Source organism: Dicentrarchus labrax, unplaced genomic scaffold (genome assembly GCF_905237075.1).
Source record: "Dicentrarchus labrax unplaced genomic scaffold, dlabrax2021, whole genome shotgun sequence".
Lineage (NCBI taxonomy): Eukaryota > Metazoa > Chordata > Actinopteri > Moronidae > Dicentrarchus > Dicentrarchus labrax.
Window position 1 is genome coordinate 10,511,204 of NW_026136719.1, and position 23,292 is coordinate 10,534,495.

The window sequence follows — 23,292 nt, forward strand, 5'->3', positions numbered from 1 at the left end:
GTTTGGACTCACTCCTTGTCTCGCCAGAGTTAAGTCTGATTTATATGACCACTTAAAAGTTTGGGATTGAGGGCTAGTTGAGAGTTTGGGCAGTGATCTTATCTGGCCTCGTCTCAGTTATCTAAATGAGTCAGACACACAGTCAGCAGCAGCACGTCTTCCTTCAGACGCAAATAAACAGGCCTGTCTGAAGTATGATTCAAACCCACTAACTCACTAGCGCTCAGCCCCTGCTCATTCTAATCCCATTAAAATGTCCATACAGTATTTTCCTTGTTTTGAGAAAGCTGGAGTTGCAGTAAAGCAGCCGGTTCTGATTCACAGGTTTGGAATTTCAGCCCCAGAATACCAGGGAATCAAGACACTAATTCCTCTCAGGCAAGCAGGATGTCTTGTTATAGATAAGTGAACAAAACCTGCTACTCTTTTTGGAACGGATCCCCTTCCAGTATATTCAGAGGAAAAATGCATAAGAAATTGGTTGTCATTGTCGAATTGCCTTATGTGACCACCTTGGTATGCATGGACTAAATCTTCTTGCGTGTGTGTGAGTGTTAATGAGTGAGTGCTCTCAAGCCCAGATCTGATCCAGCTGTTGATGAAGCTCCCACAAGAATTATTTCCATTTTTATTCCACAACACTGAGAACTCAGGGGTAGGGTGTGTGAGTATTCGTATGTACGCTTTAGCCCTTTTGGAAAGTTAGGACTGGGTGGAGATGTGCTGGTGGAGTTTACAAGGCTAGGAGTGTCTCAGCTTTAAAGACAGGATCAGGGCGAGGGGTTAAGCGTGTTGACTTTATCATCTTCAAGCTAAATGACAAAATAGTAAAACAATTGAATACTATCTTCAATGGTCTGGTGTAACTAGTAGCTATTAATAAAGTTAATTATTAAGTAAATCTTTAATGGCGCTGCTCTTCCTTCTACGGTTAAACTAAACTTTAATATTTACCATTAACTCTTTATTGTCTTGTGGCCACAGATGTTGCAGTTTATCAAAAGCTTCATAGTTTTAGGATTCTGCTTGGCACATAGGGAAGTTGCAGCATATAGCCTTCAAATGCAGAGAAAGTGAGAATATTTAATATGGTTTGGATCAGCATATATTAAAATCGTTCTCACTTTTCTTTGCTTTTTTTGTAGCATATAGCCATTACTGCAGTGCCAGGTTATCAGGAGGGCAGCAGTTCTAGCAGACATTTAGACATATAGAAAATGGACAGAAAGACTGATAGAAGCAAAGAAAAGAAAGGCAAACAGATAAACAGACAGGCAGTCAGGCAGGCATACAACCTGGGAGACAGCTAGACAGCCAGGTAGGCAGATGTGTAATTCTCTGCTATCCCTTTTTATCTTTCTTTGCCCTTCATCTGTCAAACATTAGCCCTAGTTAAACCAAGCCTCTTCTTTGACACCAGCTGTGACCGCTGACACACTTCTCGCATGCAACAACCTCTGTTTGCCTTTTACATTTCCACGTGAGAATGTATGTGTGTGTGTGTGCTCTCTCTGTCATCAAAGGCTCTGGGGGAAATGATCTTTAATTCTGTCTGTAATCCAGGGAGATTCGTTTGCTCCCAGCCCTCATATTAACCCCGTCATCAAGTGGAGTGTAAATATACCATACCCTCTCCTCAGGAAGACTGTAAACCAGCAGCACTAATCTCTAATTGACAGTGTTTTGAATTACTACCCTCACAAAGACAGACACACAGAGAGGAGTGTGTCTCATTGGCTGATAAGTCCTAACATCTTGATCGAGTTCATAGCATGGCTTCCCTTGATGTACAGGGACACACACACACATGCACACACATATTTGCACAATCCCTCTGTCAAAGCTGTAACACTCAGTCTTCAGGCTCAAGGCCAGGTATTGTGTTGGTCAGTGTTCCACAGGGTTGTTTTGGCTCATATTAGTAATAGTCATCATTGTTGTTGCTCCTTACAGCCTTTTTCCATTGTGCCATGTAGTTGATCATGTCAGAACTGCCTGAAGGAACCAGAGCCACAGAGTCATTCACAGTATCTTACCACCACCAGCTGCTGCATGGAGATCCTTATTGGTTACACCCTACAGGATGTAAACAGTTTTATAGGCAGGGCAGATTTTAATAGTAGCCAATTTAATTGTTCCCATTAATTGTTGTTGTTCGTTTATTAAAATCGAGGGCCACAATACAGCATATATAAAGAGGTATTTTTGTATAACCGCATTATTGTATCTTGTATCTAAAAGTACTACATTTTTCATCCATTGGCAGAGTTCAGATATAATTATAATGGTTTTGCTTTGAAGGAATGTTTATTTGTAGAGTTGGCACATTACCACGTCACATTTTATAGAAATTATGTTTGGGAAAGATTAAATTTCCAAACCTGCCATCTGGGGTGGTGAGAAAACCAAACATGAGCATTAAAAGGGGGCTGTTACAAAAGCCTCATATGAGAGGTGTAGCGTCTGTGGGTGAAGAGGGAAATCTTTGCCTAAAATAACCTCAAAAATACTAGTTCAGATGGAGCAGACAGAACAAGGCCTTAGCATGAGGATATCATTCTCCCTCTTGGCCTTTTTTTTTGTAGTTCTCTGGACACACTTGCACAATGAAAATCCAGACACTTGGTCTGCTCATTAAACCTCTGCAGGAAGGCTATTAGTATCAGAGATCATGAGAATGTCTCTGTGCCTTCTGCTCTGAAATACAGCTCTCTGTGGATGAAGACAGTGACCCAGAAAGACTTAGTTCTGTCGTCTCCTGCTGCTGTCTTTATACAATTCAAACCAAGCATCAACTCACTCTACAATGCCAAGAACCCCACTGGAATGAGAATGCAGACCCATTCATTAGACCATCAGAGCAGTGTCTATTTTCCTTCTCATTTGTTTCCTTTTTTGTCAGATATCAATGAGTGCGAGATCGGAGCCCATAACTGTGACAGACATGCCACCTGCACCAACACAGCTGGCAGCTTCAAATGCAACTGTGCCCCAGGGTGGATTGGCAATGGCCTCAAATGCACAGGTAAGGCTGCACTCAATGCGTCCATTTAAATAGTATATATAATCCGCATGTTATGATGCCTCAAAATAGAAGAAATGGAAATGTATGTAACATTTGATCAATATCCAAGAAAGGTGAGGTGAGAAAACCTTATCTCTCTGATAAACTTTCCATTTTTTTTCTCTGTCATAACAAAAAAGATGGTCTGAAAATACCAAAACCAACATGAGGTGATCCTATTAACAAGTATTGCTTGTGTAGCCAAGTCCAATATACAATACAGTTCCTTTGTAGACCTCCACTGTTGTCCTAAAACTAGGAAAAACCCATAAATGATCCACACTGTTGCACTAACTGACATGTTCCTGTGTTAAGATACAGCAGGCACTGTAGTTTATTTTGTGTTGGTCCCACATACAGCGTCAACCTGGTGCTGTAAATATTTGTGTATTAATCCACGACTGAAAATAAACCCCCAACAAATACACTATTTACCCTTGTCTGAGTAACGTTTGGTAAGATATACAGTGCCCAGCTGTTTTAGGAAATTATTTGGCCTATTTTAAAAACAAGGTAGAGAAGTCAAACAAGAAAGACGCACCAAATGTATTTGTTGTTGGTGTTTTTTATTGGTTTTGTTTTGTTTTCTTAGTCTTTACATAGTCTTTCCAGCAATCACCATTGCTGGTTTGGTTGAAACAAACCCTTAATGAACCAGGTTAGATGCAAAATGGCCACAGCGTAAACCTAAAAGTGATTATTTTTTGGCTCAGATTATTATTCCAAGTGTCTGACAACATTATGGAAAGGATCCCTACGGAGATAGACCTTTTGTTTAACCAGAAACAGCTGTTACGTCGCTATCGCTCGCCACCAGTCTCCATAGACAATTTTAGCACGCACATCATCGTAACTTAATTGAAAGTGGACAGAAAATAAAAAACACTGAAACCATCTTTGTTAGTCGTTCCAGTCTTTCCACTAATCAACAACAGTGGTTAGGTCGAAATATACTGAATTTCGAAGAAAGATCAGAAAAACAGTATCAAAACAGGGAGAGGGAGTGAGATATCGTTCCCTGCTCAGGATGCTTTTACTTCACTATATATTTACATAGCAAGAATTTGTTTGCTGCTATCCTAATGTTCTACATATCGTATTATTTTTGGACTTTGTCGTGTTTCAGACCTGGATGAATGTTCCAATGGGACACACATGTGCAGCAACAACGCTGACTGTCACAACACCATGGGCTCATATCGCTGTGCGTGCAAGGATGGATTCTCTGGAGATGGATTCTACTGCTCAGGTCACACATTTAAAATAGATATCCTCAATATCTATCCCCAGATTTTTGCTTTTTTAAAAGATACATGAATGCACTGTGTGTTTATGGACTTTGTGTGTGTGCGTGTGATCACCTCTACAGACAGCGATGAGTGTGCAGAGAACAGCAACCTGTGTGAGAGTGGCCACTGTCTGAACCTGCCAGGGGGCTTCCGCTGTGAATGTGACATGGGCTTCATCCCCACTCCTGACGGCAAAGCCTGCGAGGGTAAGGCAATACAAAGCCGCTATTCCTGACTATCCTGCTTCCAGACCTCTGAATTGGTGCCCGCCTCTAAATTATGTTGAGTGATTCAAAAGGGTCTGGTGTTACTCTTGTGAATGGTTGTTTGTTTTCCTGTTTGGAGAAACAACCAACCCAAACAGATGTTGCCTTCAAATGGAACTTGTGAGATAGTATTTTGGAGATTGGAAGTACACAATATGCTTATTATCTGAGTGGTTTTAGTTGTGAGAACACTGCTAAGGAACCGACAACAACAATGGATCTTGTTCCCTTTTTAGATTTGGTGTTTTTTTGCATTTCAACATCACATTTAGGAGTTAGAAATAGTCCAGAATTTTTAATTTGATGTAACATTTACATAAATAGAGTAAATTATTAATGTGATATATGATTGCATGAAGACTTAAACACCTCCAATACCTCTAAGGAGGGATACTGTTTGAAAACCTGAGCTGAGCTGCTGTGGAGTCGACATACGAACACATTTATGACTGGTAGCAGACAAGTGTGACTCATGCTTCCAGTGATAAGGAATTGCTGGATTCAATTGAATGAGCAGACTGACCTCATTTTGCTGATGTGTCAAACATCCTGAAATAACCTGTCCAGTCCTCCCCGCTTCAACTCAGGCAGGACTGGACAGTAATGACTTGCGCAGAGTCTAATGATGTGGAAGAGCACAATTTCATAACCTTGGCTGCTGCTCTCATAGTGTATGTGTGTGTCTGTCTGGATATGTCTGGGCATTTTTTGCCCCAGAACTGTCATTCTTTAGCAGAGGTGAGTGGCCTTCACTTCCTATTGCTGGCTGCCAATTTTCCACCATGATCCCATGATCCACTAATCCCTCACAGCTGGGCTTCTCTCTCTCTCTCTCTCTCTCTCTCTCTCTCTCTCTCTCTCTCTCTCTCTCTCTCTCTCTCTCTCTTTCTCTTTCTCTCTGTCTGTCTCTTTTACAGACATAGACGAATGTACCTTTGCTGACATCTGTGTCAATGGACGCTGCCAGAATATCCCAGGACTTTTTAGATGCGAATGTAACATTGGTTATGAACTGGACAGGAGTGGAGGCAACTGCACAGGTAAGACCAGTCAACATACCAGTCCAGCTGCCTGCCCCAATGATGCTCTGTTTATGCCCCAATGAGCTAAGGAAATTTGAAAGAGTGTAAAAAGAAGAGGGTGTAGAGCAGTGAAGAGATTAACAGCTCTCATCTCCCCTGAGATACAGAGGAAACGTCACTGCTCCTCTCCTTGCTGTTGTGGCAAATAAAGACTTGTTGACTCAAACATTGAAAGACTCATATATTTTTGTGGAAATTAAGAAATTGTATAGACTGTTGCTTTGTTTTTTTTCTCAGATATCAATGAATGTGCAGACCCGACCATTTGTATTAATGGTATGTGTGTCAACATCCCTGGAAGCTACCACTGTAACTGCCCAGCAGACTTTGAACTCAACCCCACTCGGGTGGGCTGTGTAGGTGAGACTCAACAAGTTCTCACTACACATTGTTGGTGTTTGATCTTAGCTTTTTATAGAACTAAGTCTAAAGCAAAGGCAAGACACAACTGTATACCTGAACACCTGTGTGTATACAGACACTCGCTCTGGAAGCTGCTACCTGGATGTTCGTTCCCGAGGAGATGCATCAGAAAGCTTGGACTGCTCCAATGAGATCGGAGTTGGTGTTTCCAAGGCATCCTGCTGCTGTTCCAAGGGGCTTGGCTGGGGAAATCCATGTGAATCATGCCCCTCTGTCAATTCAAGTGAGTCAGTCCATAGTTATTTAGATTCTTGTTATGCATGTTTATTTTTTGTTTCAGTTCAATAGCAAGATTTATGCTAAATGGAGGGGTTTGAGGTGACAAAACACACCTCCAGGCAGCCACAGTGAACTTCTATAGCTGACGTACAGTATATTATACAGTATGGCCCACCTGAGTCAGTGTAAATTGAGTCTTGATATTTTCATCAGTTTAATTAGCTCACCAGTATCTGGTCAACTTTTTGCAGCTCTGCAAAATATTTGCTCAGTGTTAAACATATAATAAGTAACATTTCCACATTAAAATGTCTAAAAACACTAGAGCTATTTTATATATTTTGTTTAGTTGTGTACTTACTTTATCCCAAATGTTTCCAACAGTGTTCAGACCCAGAGAAATCTGTAATTTTTTTCAGGGAACAGTGTGTTTCACTGGTTGCCTGTCAATGCCGTCATATCCTCTTTGCACATGCCGTTGTGTTTCCCTGCCAGAAGCTGTCATAAATCGACTTTTTATCACTTTTTAGGATACACTTTACAATCTTGGTGTATATTTTAACTGGACTAAGTGGAAGGGTTTTAGTCATTGGGTATCTGGATCTTAAGTTATCAGAGAAACAAGCTGAGCTAATGTTAGCAGCCGCTCATCTCGCAGCCCCTGCGGGACGTCCTTTGTCCGCTGAACAGGATCGGAGAAAGACAGATTTTTAAGGTGAAACTGCTTTTTTCTTTGTTTTTAATGGTTTTAATCACCAGGTCTGTTTGTTTTGGAGAGAAGGAGACCTCTGCGAATAATTTGGCTCCCGGTAGAAACCTCCTGAAGAGAAGTTGACTGCAGGGGTGGTGAAGCCTCCCCCCCTTACTTACATTGATGAAAAACTCCTCAAGTTAGCGAAGCGAGTTCTGACTTTTATTTAGAAACAAACCAACCTTTTCAAACCTTTCAAGTGCAGTATTACTAAATGTCACCCAAAAGGAAAAGATATGCAGCAACATCAACAAGTTACTTCCATCAATCCAATATCATCACCATAGAGTCAGCTGCAGATAATAGAACCAACAGAACCAATACAAGTGTCCAATGAATACTATTTTGATTAACTTCTAGCTTCTTTATCTTGTATTTTTTTGCCTTGAGACCAAAGGGTTCAGTTTATGTAGCTGAGTTGTTTCTGCTTTTTACTTATAACACTGTCTTCAATCACTGAATAAGTACAGATGTGAGTAGTACAGTCTAAGTCATTGTACTGTTTAAAAGTTGAGTGGGCAGGGAATTTCTGTTTTGCAATATGGCTGAAAAAGAGAGTTTTGACTGTTATTATCTTGCAACGTAATTTAAGGGTCATTGACTTGGATCAACAACCCTGCCCAGTCCTTCTATTGTTTGTTTTGTACCATGGGGCAGAGTAAATCCACTAATCAGTTGGCACCTGTTGCACTTAGTCCCTTGAAGGTTTTCTCTTACTATTTCAAGTCATAACATGAAAAATAACTATACCACCAACATATAGAAATACACCACAGTGTAAATTAGGCCAGATAAGGTGTTCGTTAGCTGCCTTGCCAACATACAGGCTACATTCTGCCTGCTCTTGTCATGCGATTGTGTGTTTGCTGTAATTGTTGTTGCTGGTAAAGATGACACAGCTTTGTGCAACTTACTTGAAATTGCCAACAGATGGTTCAGAACATTACAGGGAATGACTCACCCTTTTCAGCTCAAGGAAATGCTTGCTTCTATGACAAGAACAAAAACTTTTTCTTTTCGCTTTGTAATTCTGAGTAGCTGCAGTCATGTCCGGTCCACTGGGCTCTGTGGATAACTCTGAGATCTGAGATGGCTGATCAGAAAAAGTACGACGTAGAGTGACAGGAAATGTCTTTTTACCAACTGGGCATGTGACTTAACTTAAGGTCTCACCATCAGCCAATCATTACTGTCAAATCCTGCAATAAAACAACCTTGATTGTAGTTTGCGTGTTGTGCCATTGCTGCTGGTTAATAGGATTGGGTGCTGTGTTCTGTGTTACAGCTGAGTATAAGACGCTGTGTCCTGGAGGAGAGGGCTTCAGACCAAACCCCATCACTGTCATCTTGGAAGGTCAGGCAGCAACATGCTATCAGACACTCTGATAGATAACAAACACCCACTAACAATGCCACTGAGTGTTTCCTTTTCTCCCTCTGGCAGACATCAATGAGTGCCAGGAGCTGCCAGGCTTGTGCCAGGGAGGACAGTGCATCAACACCTTTGGCAGCTTCCAGTGTGAATGTCGAAGAGGCTACGCCCTCAACACAGAAACCAGAGTCTGTGAAGGTATAAGACACACACAGACACATGAACACACAGGTGACCTTTTCCTCTCTAGCTCTTGCCCTGGGACATTTCAGTGAGAAGGAAATTGAGTCCAGCCGTCGAGGCCTTCGTTCAGCGAGGACACATGGAGAGAAAGGAAAAAGCACTGAGTGCAAAAAGACAAAGAAATATTGGACCTTTTTGTACCGTAGACAACACTGCAGCTCATTGTAGCTCAATATGTCTCTGCTCTAGTTCCCGTCTGTTGCTAACCCAGCAAAGCTCAGTCAGGATGATGAGACAGCTGAGCGCCTAACTGTGTCCAGAGGAGCGAGGCTCTGATGTGGTCAGCCCTCTCCTCGGGGAAGTACACTGAGTCCCCTGTAGACAGGCCAGCGATGACGAAGGGAGGGAGAGACAGAGGAATGAAAGATAGGGGGAAAAAAGAGATACATGAGAAGGGTGTTTAGAAAAGAGAAACAGGAACAGAGAGGAGAGGAGGGGGTGCTAAGGGTTAGACAATGACATGTGGCTGGCGGCATTTTAATTAGCGTGTGTTTATTGGCCAGGAGAACAAAAGCGGGTGTCTGCTCTATGAAGTGCAGGACTCCACATTCACTATGTCTCTAGTCAATCAACAGTTGAGCTGTTAGCTGGGCCGGAAGAAACAAGCACTGTGTTTGCTGTTTGGCAGTAATATTCGTTCAGTAGAGAAATTATTTTAGATTAGAAAGTATAGAAATGAGAAAATTATAAATATATGAATAGAAGAGGCATTAAAAGCAAATTGCAGTCCTAATGTAGTTTTGGCAGTAGTCATTTTGGACCTGGTGTGTGCAGTATATTCACAAAAGATGATGATGTTGGTTATTGTACACTTACCCAGAGAGTGTGTATGTGTATAAATATGCCCAGAGGAAGATAAGATAAATAGATGTTAAATTGATGTTAAATTTGTGAATTGTGACTATTGAATTTAATTGTTAAATCCACTGGAGTCATGAGGGCTGAAGAGAAATGTAGGTACCTTGGAACCCCATGTAGAAAATCTGTATTATATGTTCCTTATTGCACTCATTCTGCCTCCCTTTAGATCACAAGTAATCTATTAAGTTGTACATTTTAAAAAGCAAGGAGCAAAAGTCGCATTTCTACTAAATTAATGCAAATCAGACACTGTATTCATCAAAATAATGGACTAATTTTCGGGCCCTCTGTGTGCAGACGTCAATGAGTGTGAACGGCCAGGCATCTGTGGCCCAGGCCAGTGCTACAACACCATCGGGAACTACACCTGTATCTGCCCTGTGGACTACATGCAGGTCAATGGAGGGAACAACTGCATGGGTAGGTCTGCATGCTGCATGCCTGTATCAAGAAGCAAAATGGTAGTAACTGTCACGCATTTTTGCATTTAACTTTCTCTCTCTTTCTTATGAACACACGCAGACATGAGGAAGAGCTACTGCTACAGGAACTTTTACTCTGACAACAGGACATGTGATGGAGAGCTGACATTCAACATGACCAAAAAGATGTGCTGCTGCTCCTACAACATTGGCCGTGCATGGAATAAACCCTGTGAACAGTGTCCTGTGCCAAGCACTGGTGAGGTCTTATACGCACATATTCTAGCACACTAGAGTATAGAAAGTCTAAGGAATTAAAGTGAGCTTTTACAAACTCATGTCCTATGTCAACTCAGATGAGTTTGCGGTCCTGTGTGGCAGCGAGAGACCAGGATATTACATCGACATCACCACTGGACGGGTCATCGGTATGATTTTCCCATTCAAAAGTTTATGCGATGAAAAGGAAAGTTTGTTTTGTTCTTATCTTGCCCCCTTGTCTCATCTCATGTGCCAGATATTGATGAATGCAGGGAGATCCCAGGAGTGTGTGAGAATGGAGTGTGCATCAACATGATTGGCAGCTTCAGGTGTGAGTGCCCCATTGGCTTCATCTACAACGACAAGCTGCTGATTTGCGAAGGTAAGGCCTGCACTACATTCATAGCAAAGATTTTGTGAAACCTTCTTAGGTTTTTAAAAAGTTAGATAATTAATCAGGTCAGTTTTTTATATGTATATACCTTCTTTGTCACCAGTAGATGTCTTTAAACACCTCTGTCCCTGTTGTTGTTAGATATTGATGAGTGTCAGAATGGACCGGTGTGCCAGCAGAATGCGGCCTGTCTGAACATGCCAGGAAGCTACCGCTGCGAGTGTAAACCCGGATATCGCTTCACCCCAACTGGACAGTGTCTAGGTAAGGCTGTGGTGGTGATCAGCTTTGGCCTTTGAAGAGATACAAGGTGTCAGCAGCACTCAGATTATACAGCACATTACTGGTATGATGCATGGTTGTGACTGTTCACTCAACCAACGGGAGGTTTATTCAACTCCTAATGACCTCAGAGGAGATTATACAAAATTGGTGGAAACATGGAGCAGGATTAGAGAAAGATTTGGAGAGGCAGCTAAAAAATGGCTGTCTTTCATGAGGATGATACAGCCTTCCCTGGATCTTCTTGTGGCCTGGTGCTGTCTTGCATCCTCAAGCTATTTTATCAAACTCAGCCATATGAAACTCTTTGAACTGCAGACATATATGCCAAAGATAAAGCACCAGAGGCAGCACAGTTGACAGTTGGGCTGAGGAGGAATTCTTCATGGCTGGCTTGTTATTAAGGAAGAGCTTTTGCTTCCAGCTTTTCATGCGACTCCTAACAACAAAACATTGTCAGACTCGAGTGAGGGAAAACTGAAACTGTGGCTAGAGACAATGATGACCTTACATGTGAGAATTAAATATATAAATATTGTGGCATCATGCCAAAGAGTTAATGGCCAGTTTCCTGTCCTATGAAGCAATAAATACGTACCCATATTAGTGATTGTTTGCGGCTAGCGCCAAATATCTAAATAGTCGTAAAAGTAATATTAGATATTTAATTATGGGAGTTATTTATTATGTATGGTAACATTAGTTATCAGTAAATGCCAAAAATGACTTTCAAATTTTATACAGTATGATGTGAGGAGTTGTTTGTTGTAATGGCTAGAGATTTGGTGTCCATCCAGTCAGGAGTAGTTAGGGTTCACATCGATGTCTGTCTACAAGAGATAACTGTCGATCCTCTATTCGACCAGCTGGCCTAAAATTACATGTCTCAAGCAAAAGTAATGCAGCAGAATAATGGGCTGGCAATGCTAGGCTATTCGAATGAGTGCCCTTATTTACTATATTGTACATTTTATTCTATAGAGAACAGGAGAGAAAGTGTGAAAATATTTGATGAATGAAAATAGATAGCAGAACAGTTACCCACACACAAGGTAACAATATAGAGAAGGGATTTCCATTTTATGGGGTCTTAAATGATTACTCGATAATATACCAATGGAGGAAATCAAAAGATTTACCAAATTAAACAATCACAGATTGTTAAACTCTTCAGCCACTCTACTGACCTCATCAGGTAAAACTGCCTTGTTCTGTTATAACAGTAGTTAAGTCCGGTACTCATTTGACTAGGCTGCTGTAATAAGTGTTGCTGTATCAGTGAGACTGTATATTACACAGCTTTGCAGTTCACACAGTGTGACAGTTGTTTTCCTGTTTTTCAGACCGTAATGAATGCACTGAGAATCCTGGTATATGCAACCCTGGTCAGTGCATTGACACACTGGGGAGCTACCGCTGCATCTGCCCCAATGGCTTCAAAACAACTCGTGACCTGTCAATGTGTGTTGGTAAGCTGTGTTGGTTCCTATCAGTTCTCAGTGTTTTTGACGTGTTATTTCAGCAGTTACTCCACTATGCGGGTACTGTAAGCGCTAAAAGTGTGACGATGGTCTCTGGTTTCAGACGTGGACGAGTGTGAGAGACAACCTTGTGGAAACGGGACCTGTAAGAACACAGTGGGCTCCTACAACTGTCTCTGCTACCCCGGCTTTCAGAACTCACACAACAGCGACTGCATAGGTGCGTGCAACCGTGGATGTGAGTTAGTAAAAGAGAAAGAGCAAGAGAGCTATAGCCTTTATGTGATACATTGTGGTGTTTGTGCATTGATCAGATATCGATGAGTGTTCGACGCAGAGGGGCTTGTGCCGAAACGGGCAGTGTATAAACACCTTTGGAACCTTCCTCTGTGTGTGCCATGATGGCTATGAGCTCACATTAGACGGCAGACTGTGTGCAGGTAAGGAACTGCTATTTTTATTTTTTTTTATGTTTATCTGAATGTAATATGCATGTTTTACAGTATATCCCTTGTGTATTCCCTTTTTTCTCAGATATTAATGAATGTGCAGTGAATCCAGGCACGTGTGGTGCAGGAACTTGTCTGAATACGGATGGCTCTTACAGGTGTATCTGCCCACCTGGCTACTTAGTCAATGGGGCAAACTGTGAAGGTACGGCAGCCTAAAGCCAGTCCTCTCTGTGTCATGATTAATAAACATAAGTCAAAACATGAAAAATAAAAACAGGTATTCCTGAAGTAATAAAATATCTGCACGCAGGGATGAATCTCACCTCAGGCAGTGCAGAACACACACACGCTCACACACACACACACACACACACACACACACACACAGACACATACGCATTGTACAAATCACAGCTTAGGCCAGCTCTGCTGAGGTGTACTGTACAAGAAGAGAATAAACTATTTCTTAGCCTCCTCCCTCTCTTCAATTGCCTTGCTGCTACAAATCGCCCCTCTTCTCCCTTTCACACGTGGGAGTGGGCCCAAGCCAGAACCACTTGTTTATACAGTGGGGCTGATGAAGAGATATTCGGCAGACTTCAACACATTCCTGCTTTGTGCTCTGTTCCTGGAAGCAGGGAGGAACAGCGCTGAATTCTCAGCATCAGTAACGGCAGCAGCTGGTCATTGTGATGAGCGAACACGTGACACTGAGGCTGTTCCAGATAATATGCCTTTATCCAACTATGCATTAGTGAGATCAAGTTTGGTTTATCACAATTGGATAGATCATGACGTACTTGTATGACTTCATCCATGCAGCTATAACAGTAGTTCATGAGATGTCAGTGATGCACTACAGGGTGGAATTCTGATGGTAAAAATTAGGAATGGATTTATGGATTTTATTTGTATAAATTCAATGAGGTGATGGATGCCATTCCTCTTTGTGTATCAGATATTGATGAGTGCTCCCAGTCCCCTGAGATCTGTACATTGGGAACCTGCTCCAACACTGAAGGAAGCTTCACCTGCTTGTGTCCCGAAGGCTTCCAGATCTCTGCCTCTGGACGCAGATGTTTAGGTAATTGTGTGTGTGGGTGTGAGAGAGAGGGGAAAAGAAGCTAAGATCTTTTATCTTTTGCATGAAGTTTAAAGTGCAAAATGTAAATACTAGTGTATCTGTATAGTCTGTCTCTGAGTGCTAGTGGAGACTTAGCAGCAGTCAGTGGTGTTAGACTTTTCCTGCTCTTTCTTGATAGCACACTGTGTTCCAGCTGGTTCTGCTGCTGCTGCCTCTACAAGGCCAAGGGTGGCTCTGAAAAGATCACTTTTCCATTTCCTCACTTGTGTGTGTGTGTGTGTGTGTGTGTGTGTGTGTGTGTGTGTGTGTGTGTGTGTGTGTGTGTGTGTGTGTTTATGTACATATGTGTGTTTTTGGGTTGGGTGGGGGAGCACTGAGTCCTCGAGTCCTCTGTTAGGGAGTTCCCCCTCCAAACACTGAAGTGATGACATCATCAGTTCAGTGAGGGAGTTTACAGTTAGTATTTCACTTTTCTCCCCAGTGTCATAAGTGAGGGTTGGGGGATAAACAGGAGGAGTTGGGTGGAGAATGAGCAACATGGGCAGTAAAAGAGATTTCTTGACAAGGACAACCAAGTCCCACTGAGAAAACTATTGTTTTTGTTTAAAATGATGATAGACATAAGGACAATGAAGAAATTCATGATGACAGCGGTGATGAAAACCATTTCTGGGTCTTTTTGTGCGAGAGACGTGCATATTAACAAGTCATATTTTGTCATGATAACAATCTTTAGGAAGAGAAACACACAAAAGACAAAAGAAGGGCTGTTTAAGGTTTAAGGTGGGTGTCCTCGGGAGATGCAGATTAAACAGCACCTGTGGTTTAGTCTGAACCCGGTTGCTCTGTCCTGTAGAGATCACCTAAACTCTCACTGTATATGAGGTTTAAGGTCATAAAGATCAGAATAAGGAAAGATTAATTTAACTCAGATCATTTTATTACTTCTTTTACCATACGATGTTCTTTTGAATGCATTTTGAAGTTTTCTAACTTGTAAATAATTGTGTTATTACATTTAAAGTTGTCACCTCTTCTTCGGTTAATTAATTAAGCCTGAAACGGGATTACTGATTATCTGGCAAACATTAACATAAATACTTCGGGCCACCAGAAACAAGTTTTGAACATAAGATGATCATCACCTCTTAAGTATACATCAAACTTATTAGCAAACAGTTGCGTCCAGTAGTTATTGAGCAATATTATCATTCCTTTGGAGTTGTTTGATTTCTGGCCACCTGGTGAATATAAGTTCAATATTCACTATTTATTATTATTATTTATGATTTAGCTGTAGTTCAGCTGAACCTGTGTTCATTTTGTGAGAGCAATCCCCTCCAGTTTAGTACACAGCTTAGTTTTCAACCACAGGAAGTTATCATTGAGCTGGACCCGCTCTAAATCATACCTAAGATGCTAAGTGACAGAGGACACTCGAATTAATGATATGTTTTCTTCTTAGCCTTTATTGACAGTAGATAGTAAATAAACATTGGGAGGGACATACAACGTTAGTCCCTGGCTGAAATCACACTTGGGACATTGCGATAACAGTATATGGTATGTGTCTTAACCACTTGGCCACAGGGACTCCCTAATTAATGATATGTTTTAAATTATGATGCCGTTGTGGTTTTGCAAATTTCCATGACCATTAAATATCTGTCACCACACTCACCACCAGCAGATTTGTGTCACCACTGTCAAACCTCGTGTTGACAAAGTATTGATTTATTTCAGAGCTTAATTTTGTTATTATTATTTTCTTAATTAATGTTTTTATATTTTATGTTGTTTTTTTAAGCATTAGCCTATATTCTGTCTCTGATTTAAAAGAATACACAGCATTGACATTTTAGGTGACCATATCAAGAAAGCACTAACATCTGAACATTTGATTCATATAGGCTATGTCAGTGTCACAAACTACAAAATAAGAATGACATATGCACGTGCAGAAGCACATGTGCATGCGCTCACACACACTTGCACAACAGCTGTGCACAGAGCACCATTAATCTCTCTTGCGGAAAGGCTGACAAATCAGTTTCATGGAGGAAAGTAACATGACACTCTTTGACATTCTCCACAAAGCGCCAGGTGTTCATGTATGTGATCCTTGCCTCTGAGCCAGGTGTATGTGTGTGTGTGTGTGTGTGTGTGTGTGTGTGTGTGTGTGTGTGTGTGTGTGTGTGCATGTGTGTGTGTGATCTATGGTGGTCAGAAAGCTTATTTGTGTTGAGTTCAGTGAAGGCCAGTGCTAGCAGGAGAGCGCACCCATATGCTTCTCATTACAAGTAAGTGCCTGCCTAGCTGAGGAGGAACAAGAGCCCTCAGAAGCAAAAGAGAGGGAAGAGAGACTGGCAAACTCTGATCACTGACTAAAGATAATTACCCAACCTATGTCCTCACTACAGATACTTAAACAGATTTTAACACTTGGTTTGAAAGAAAAATACTTTAAAATATGTTGTCGTTTTGATCAATTTACAAAACCTCCAGGTAAGCATAACACTGTACTCACCTCTGTCATTATAAAGGTTGTGGGCACAACAACTTTGTAATGGAGTCCTATTTGGCCACAGAAACATCACCCTAACCAATCATCATTAAGGCCTTTTAAATAGTCGATTTTGTTTGCTATGGTAATAATTTAACTTGCAATCAATATAGTGCGGACTGATAGCTGGAGAGGTGCCAGTTCCACCTCCTGGGCACTGCCAAGGTACCCTTTAGCAAGGCACCGAACTCCTAACGGCTCCCAGGGTGCCGCTATGTGGTAACCCATCATTCCATCTACCCAAATTTGCATGTCTATAAGCCCTGTGTGTGCATAATTGTATTTCGGGCCTGTGTGTGTGTGTGTTTGTGTGTGTGTGTTTGTGTGTGTGTGTGTGTGTGTGTGTGTGTGTGTGTGTGTTTGTGTGTGTGTGTGTGTGTGTGTAAAACTTAAGTGAAAAAAGATTGGAGATTAATAAAGTTAATCTTCTTCTTATATTTTTGCCTGTATCAAAACAGAAGTTTTAAAGGAATTGTAAAAAAGTGTAAAAATGGTTTGAACAAATTAAACAAATAACATATAATTAGTGTTAACTGTATTAATAAGTGAGCTTTAGAGATGGTAGATTTTTTTAAACTTTGGACAGAGCCAGGGTAGCTGGTTTCCCCTGTTTCCAGTTTTTATGCTAAGCAACGGTACTGACTGCTGGTTGTTACTTTACATTTTTACATTTTTGTACGTTGTCCATTGCTCCTTCCATCTGTCACTCTGCATTTTTCCTGATTGTTTCCTTCAGTCTCTCTTTGATTTCACTTCTTTTCTCATCTCTGTGTGTGTTAACCCTTAGATATACGTGTGAACTACTGCTATACCAAGTTTGAAAATGGCCGCTGCCAGGCTCCAAAGCCCCAGAACACCTCCAAGGAAGCGTGCTGCTGCACTGGAATGCCAGGTCAAGGCTGGGGAGACCCCTGTGAAATCTGCCCCAGCAAGGGAGAGGGTACGTACACACATACTGTATGCAGTTAAGCACTCACATGCATACAAGCTCATGCATGGAATTGTGAGTGTTATTTAATGATATTCATGACTTTTCACCTCTCATGGTTCCAGAGGCGTATCCTCTTCTCTGTCCCAATGAGGGATACCAACAGGGGCCAGATGACCGCCCTAAAGGTATGTGTGTCATTAACACTGAATCTTCACTGTCCTGCTTATCTGTCATAGTTGCAGCATGTAGTTTTTTTATGTTAATGTTTTTTTTAAATTGCAGATATTGATGAATGCCTCAATGACCCATGCATTAATGGCCAGTGCATCAACACGGACGGTTCGTTCCGCTGTGAATGTCCCATGGGATACCGTTTGGACATTAGTGGAGTCAGATGTGAAGGTAAGTTTGCCTGCTGTTCAGTTATATTTCTCTCATTGTCTCTTTATCCTCATCTTTCACCTGTCTTTGTCTCCGTCATATTCTCTCACTGATTTATTCACCTGGTTGGTGTTAATCTAAGGCTACTTAATGAGTTTTATGTAACTTTCTTCAATACAGACACCAATGAGTGTGACATTGGCAATCCCTGCGGCAACGGCACATGCACTAATGTCATCGGTGGCTTTGAGTGTGCATGTGATGACGGCTTTGAGCCGGGGCCAATGATGACCTGTGAAGGTATGTGAAATTATGTCTGTGCTCTCACATCCATTATACAGTCTTGGTAGTCCTATACTACTGCTGTAACTTGTTGCCTTGTGTTTCTTGTCCAGACATCAACGAGTGCTCCCAGAATCCTCTACTGTGTGCCTTCCGCTGTGTTAACGTGGTGGGCTCCTATGAGTGTAAATGTCCCACAGGATACGTGCTACGTGAGGACAGGAGGATGTGTAAAGGTACTACAGCTAAATGCCACGCTCATTCGCTCAGCTTTCTTAGTCATGGTCCATTTGTTGGACAAGTGTTAGTAGGAAATAAACTAAGTACCTCATAATATGGAAAACCCATTTCTGCCAAGGTGATGGAAAAAAAGATCCTGTAAGTGATTATAATGAGAAACTTCCTCAAAATAATGACTTAATATCTCAAAATAATGAAAAACTTTGACTTATGCCTACAATAACAAAGTTGTGTGGGCTTGCTTTCTGCCATTGCTATAAGAAAAGCAGTAGGCATATGAAACAAAATACCTTCATGAAGCTCATGTCTCAGTTTAGCTAGGTATGTAGATACTAAGTAATTATTTCGATTATTTACTAAGTCATTATCTTGAGATACTAGGTCCTTATTTTGAGAAAGTTTCTCCTTATTTTGAGAAAGTTTCTACTTATTTTGAGAAGCCATTATTTTGAAATACAATGGTTGAAATGGGCTTCTATATCTTAGAAGACATGCTGGCCCCCTCCATAAAGTTACATAACACACTATCTCTGTGAGATCCTAAAGGGTTCTCTGTCTCGGACAAACTTAAAACACTCTCTGGAAACTGTAACCGGCCGAGTCACTGTTTACACCTCCACTCTCTCAGATAGCTTGGCCACCATAGCAACAGTTGTATTTGGAGGGAAGCACCGAGACAGGAGGAACCTCTCAGTGTCTATAGCGTCACTGTTTACATTAGACCTCCAAACAGACCACCAATCCTCCCACTACACGCCTGTTAGCACTACAGAGCTCAGTGTTGGATTAACCTCTGGAGTGCTGCAGTGTGAGTGAGTGTCTGTGTTACATCACTGGTGTAAATGCTGCACATGCATGCATACACATAGATTTCTTCATACTCGTGTGTCCCCTCACTCTTAGAATACTGTTTGTTTTCCAGACCAGAATGAGTGTGAAGACGGTATAGATGACTGTGCCGGCAGAGGCATGACCTGCAAAAACCTGATTGGTACATACATGTGCATCTGTTCACCTGGATACACACGCCAGCCCAGTGGAGATGGTTGCATGGGTAAGATTATCCTGTCCTACTGTAGGAAATAATGAACCATAATTCTAGTTTATAGCCTCAAATGTTGGCTTTACCTTGCATATGATAAATCTTTTTTGATACGCATAACCCTTTATGTGGAAATGTACAAAGCGAGTTGTGTATATCTTAGGAGTTGTTAACCACCCCATATCCTGTCCTGGTAATTCGTAGATCAGGGTTCACTCTTAAAAACCCATATCAATGGTGAATATTTACTAATACATAATAAGTTGGTCGTTAAACCAGAAGAAACCAACATTATTAAAATGATTAATTACTTTATATATGTAAGTATTCATAACAGTTTAAAATAAATTCTGTCACAGGATTAAAGATTTTACAATTATTTAGAGATATATGGGCTGAGCCCCTGATGCCAAGCTGTTAGATGTTGGTAGTGGTGTAGTGAAGATGGACAAGGAGCATTGGGGTGCAATTGAAGGCAATGATGCCATGGTGAGCAAATGGGAAAATATGAATATATGTATATACTTGAAAGGAAAGATGAGAGAAAGAAGTTTTGGGTAGTAGCCCTGGAAAAAATGGCAAACTAACAGATTTGTTAAATGATTTGAACGAAACTGTAAAAAACATTAGGAACATGTATTGACATGTTTGCAAACAACTGCCACAAGAATGTGAAATTTGATAAAGGTTGGTCAAAAATATTGGGCTGTGTGATGTGTGGACTTCCTTGCCAAACTTCCACTTCAGCTTAATGTAAAGTTTGACACATAGCAGAAAATCTTGTGTAACAAATGTTTCCATTTTATCATTACTCTGTCCATGTATGTGTGTCTTTTAGATCTTAATGAGTGTACAGCCAAACCAGGTATCTGTAAGAATGGCCGTTGTGAGAACACAGTAGGAAGCTACCGCTGCAGATGTGACCAAGGATTCAACGCTAACCCCACACAGACTGAATGTATCGGTACGTACATTGTTATCATGCGGATATCACGCTCTTACTGTATTTTATTTTCACTGTGTTCCAACTTCACTTGTTTGATTCGTTTGTGTCAGGATCTGTTGTGTCTTTATGGCATTTTTAATTTGGTTTACCCCAGTTTGTTTAGAAGAATCTTTTCAGCCTGCAGGAAGCAAAACTGTACAAATAAAGTTAAATAAAAAAATTAGACATCTTTCTTCAATGGCATCTTGTTTCTGTATTTCAAACATCTCTGACTCAAATAAAATGTTGAAATGGGATAAAATACTAGGTATAATGTGACTAGGTATAATATATATAAAGGTTTGCAAACAATGCCACAGATTGTAAAATGGATTGGATGTGGATTTTTTAGCTGTTATATTTGAATGGAAATGTTTTATGTATTGAATCTTGGCTAATTAGGTGAAAAGTACATGTCAGTGGGAATTTAACCATTCCACAACAGTCTCCACTGTCTCGTTAAAAACCATGTGTCTGTTACTGTCAAGATAGGGGCAAGGAAATCCTTTCACAGCCTTCCTCCCTAATCTAAATATATACTTCTGGGGTAGACATGATGTTCTGAAGTCAGTGAAAGAACCTCCAGGGAGATTTTGTAAGCTCTGTGGTTCTATTGCTATCTTACTCCTTACAGACAGTAGTGATAGAGCACTGCGGGTTATCTATTTATGTCTGGTTCCCTGAGGCCAGGTCCTGTCTGGGTGGTTTGGTCTGTTTTCTTTTTTTTTGTCTGCATGTCTGTTTGTCACGCTCTCACGTTTCTTTCTCTGTCTCTCCCACCCCTCCAGATAACCGCGAAGGTTTCTGCTTCACTGAAGTTCTGACCACTCTGTGTCAGATGACTTCTAGTAACAGGAACATGGTGACCAAGTCAGAGTGTTGTTGTGATGGAGGCAGAGGCTGGGGTACCAACTGTGAGCTCTGCCCCCTTTCTGGCACCGCTCAGTACAAGAAGATGTGTCCTCTGGGACCCGGGTACACCACTGATGGCAGAGGTATTTTACTGCTGAAGAGGGTTGTTTTTACATTAAAGCCACAACAAGCCGCAGCCTCTGTGGACAAAATAACTACACAGAAATAGCCAGTCTTCTCGCTGATGTTCTTGTTTGCTTATGTAGATTATATAGAGGCATCAGTATTACATTTTGACGGTTTAATAACCAGTTAAAAACTCCATGTCGAAGAAACAATCAACAGCAGATTTTCTACAGTTAATGAGTGTGGATCTTTCTCTGAAAAGTATTATTTTTTAAAATAATAGCGCTAACATGAGATGGGTTTTCAAAACTTTATATTAAATCTAAAATGGTTAAAATGACCACACTAATAGTTTTGTGCGATTTAGCCCTAAACCACATGGCAAAAATACTTAGAATTTTTTGTTGTTAGACAGATTTCCTCTAACCTGCCAGGCAACCACTGTTTCCATTCATTTCAGTAACTTGCAGCAGAAAGCTGGATTCATTTAAAACCTGTAGCCTCCAAGATTTAAAACCCACCTGTATTATACCTTTGCACTTACTAGCTATCACATCAGCAGATCACCAGAAGACAACAAGCTAACTTCAGTGTTTCAAATGCTGAATGATGTTTGCATTAAAATACCCCTGTTGGTGCCGGTCTGTGCCAACAGGCAGTGTTTTCAAAACGATCCCTGTTCACAATAACATTACAGATAAAGCGAATTGTTCAAGGCAATGGATTATCTCAACACATTTTGGGTCTTTGCAAGTTGATATTCTATGTGTATGAAATGATTGGAAAACATCCAGATAAAAAGTAGGACATCAATTGTTATGCTTTGTAAATTTGTCAGCGGTAATTTGTACAGATGAAACCACTGATATGGTTTTGAAGTGGTAGGCGTTAAATTAACAGATGGTTGTTGTTTGATATAATCACTTGCAAACTATTTATATTTTTACTTTTCCAGTAAAAATCTATACTTTTATACTTGACACAACACTCATGCATAACTAAATGCGTTGAACAATATTTCCCTAAGGTTGTGCAGAATTGGGGCACACAGATGTTATTCACTATTAAAATCCAGATACTTGGCAGATTATTCTCTGAAAGGAATTATTCCCACTCAGGCAACTGACTCGAAATTCATTTGTGATGAGTTTATCTGGAGCTATCTTTTCTTGTTCCATCCAGATATTGATGAGTGTCGGGTGATGGGGAACTTGTGCAAGAATGGTCAGTGTATCAACACTTTGGGCTCCTATAGCTGCACCTGCAAACCTGGCTATACTACTGACATCAGCGGCACACTGTGTGTTGGTAAGACTTAATTTCACCTCCAGCACTTACACTTTATGGACTCTTTTCCTACCATGCCTACCTCCCATTCTCATTCCTGCTGTCTAGTAAAGAGCCGAAACTACGTGGGTGGACTGCCCACACACTCCTCTGAAAAATGCAGCCTGAGTCTGTCTGTCTCATCATCTCCCCTTACGGAATTTCTGGCTACAGGATCAAACTCTCTCTCTGTGTCTCTCACTCTTTCTGTCTCACCCTCTCCCTCTAGATGTGGATGAGTGCATACAGGCACCAAAGCCTTGTAACTTCATCTGTAAGAACACAGAGGGAGGCTACCTCTGTTCCTGCCCCCGTGGATACATCCTACAGGAAGATGCAAAGAGCTGCAGAGGTGACACACACTCAAACAGGAAAACAGAACCTGGAAATATCCAAGAGTAGCCCACATTAAGCCCAGTTCTACTCAGTTCAGTGGCATGGTTTGGGATAGAGGGCCACGCTCTTGTAGTGATTAGCAGCAGGTACCTTTGCTGCGAGACAGATTCCCCCTGAGGACAATAAAGTTTAAGCTGAAGTTCTTGCTTGACTTAGTTTCCGAGTAAGAACCACTGTAGTGCTGAGTGGGCCGGGCCCTCTGCCACTGCTCACTGTCCCAAG

At 41.2% G+C, this 23,292-nt stretch overlaps 1 protein-coding gene across 2 annotated transcripts in view; it reads left to right on the plus strand.

Annotated features, from left to right (window-relative positions):
* Nucleotides 1-23,292, plus strand: part of fbn1 (fibrillin 1) — a 59,016-nt gene that overhangs the window by 30,151 nt on the left and 5,573 nt on the right. For both annotated transcript variants that reach the window (XM_051379244.1, XM_051379245.1), the window contains 28 exons: nt 2,903-3,025; nt 4,191-4,313; nt 4,434-4,559; nt 5,537-5,659; nt 5,939-6,061; nt 6,180-6,347; nt 8,380-8,448; nt 8,539-8,664; nt 9,868-9,990; nt 10,093-10,251; nt 10,349-10,420; nt 10,510-10,635; nt 10,789-10,911; nt 12,273-12,398; nt 12,514-12,630; nt 12,725-12,850; nt 12,945-13,064; nt 13,821-13,946; nt 17,297-17,449; nt 17,563-17,625; nt 17,723-17,842; nt 18,002-18,121; nt 18,217-18,339; nt 19,266-19,397; nt 20,224-20,349; nt 21,159-21,365; nt 22,531-22,656; nt 22,904-23,026. In XM_051379244.1, coding sequence (XP_051235204.1) covers nt 2,903-3,025; nt 4,191-4,313; nt 4,434-4,559; nt 5,537-5,659; nt 5,939-6,061; nt 6,180-6,347; nt 8,380-8,448; nt 8,539-8,664; nt 9,868-9,990; nt 10,093-10,251; nt 10,349-10,420; nt 10,510-10,635; nt 10,789-10,911; nt 12,273-12,398; nt 12,514-12,630; nt 12,725-12,850; nt 12,945-13,064; nt 13,821-13,946; nt 17,297-17,449; nt 17,563-17,625; nt 17,723-17,842; nt 18,002-18,121; nt 18,217-18,339; nt 19,266-19,397; nt 20,224-20,349; nt 21,159-21,365; nt 22,531-22,656; nt 22,904-23,026 — 3,492 coding nt within the window. The remainder of the gene's footprint in view (nt 1-2,902; nt 3,026-4,190; nt 4,314-4,433; nt 4,560-5,536; nt 5,660-5,938; nt 6,062-6,179; nt 6,348-8,379; nt 8,449-8,538; nt 8,665-9,867; nt 9,991-10,092; nt 10,252-10,348; nt 10,421-10,509; nt 10,636-10,788; nt 10,912-12,272; nt 12,399-12,513; nt 12,631-12,724; nt 12,851-12,944; nt 13,065-13,820; nt 13,947-17,296; nt 17,450-17,562; nt 17,626-17,722; nt 17,843-18,001; nt 18,122-18,216; nt 18,340-19,265; nt 19,398-20,223; nt 20,350-21,158; nt 21,366-22,530; nt 22,657-22,903; nt 23,027-23,292) is intronic.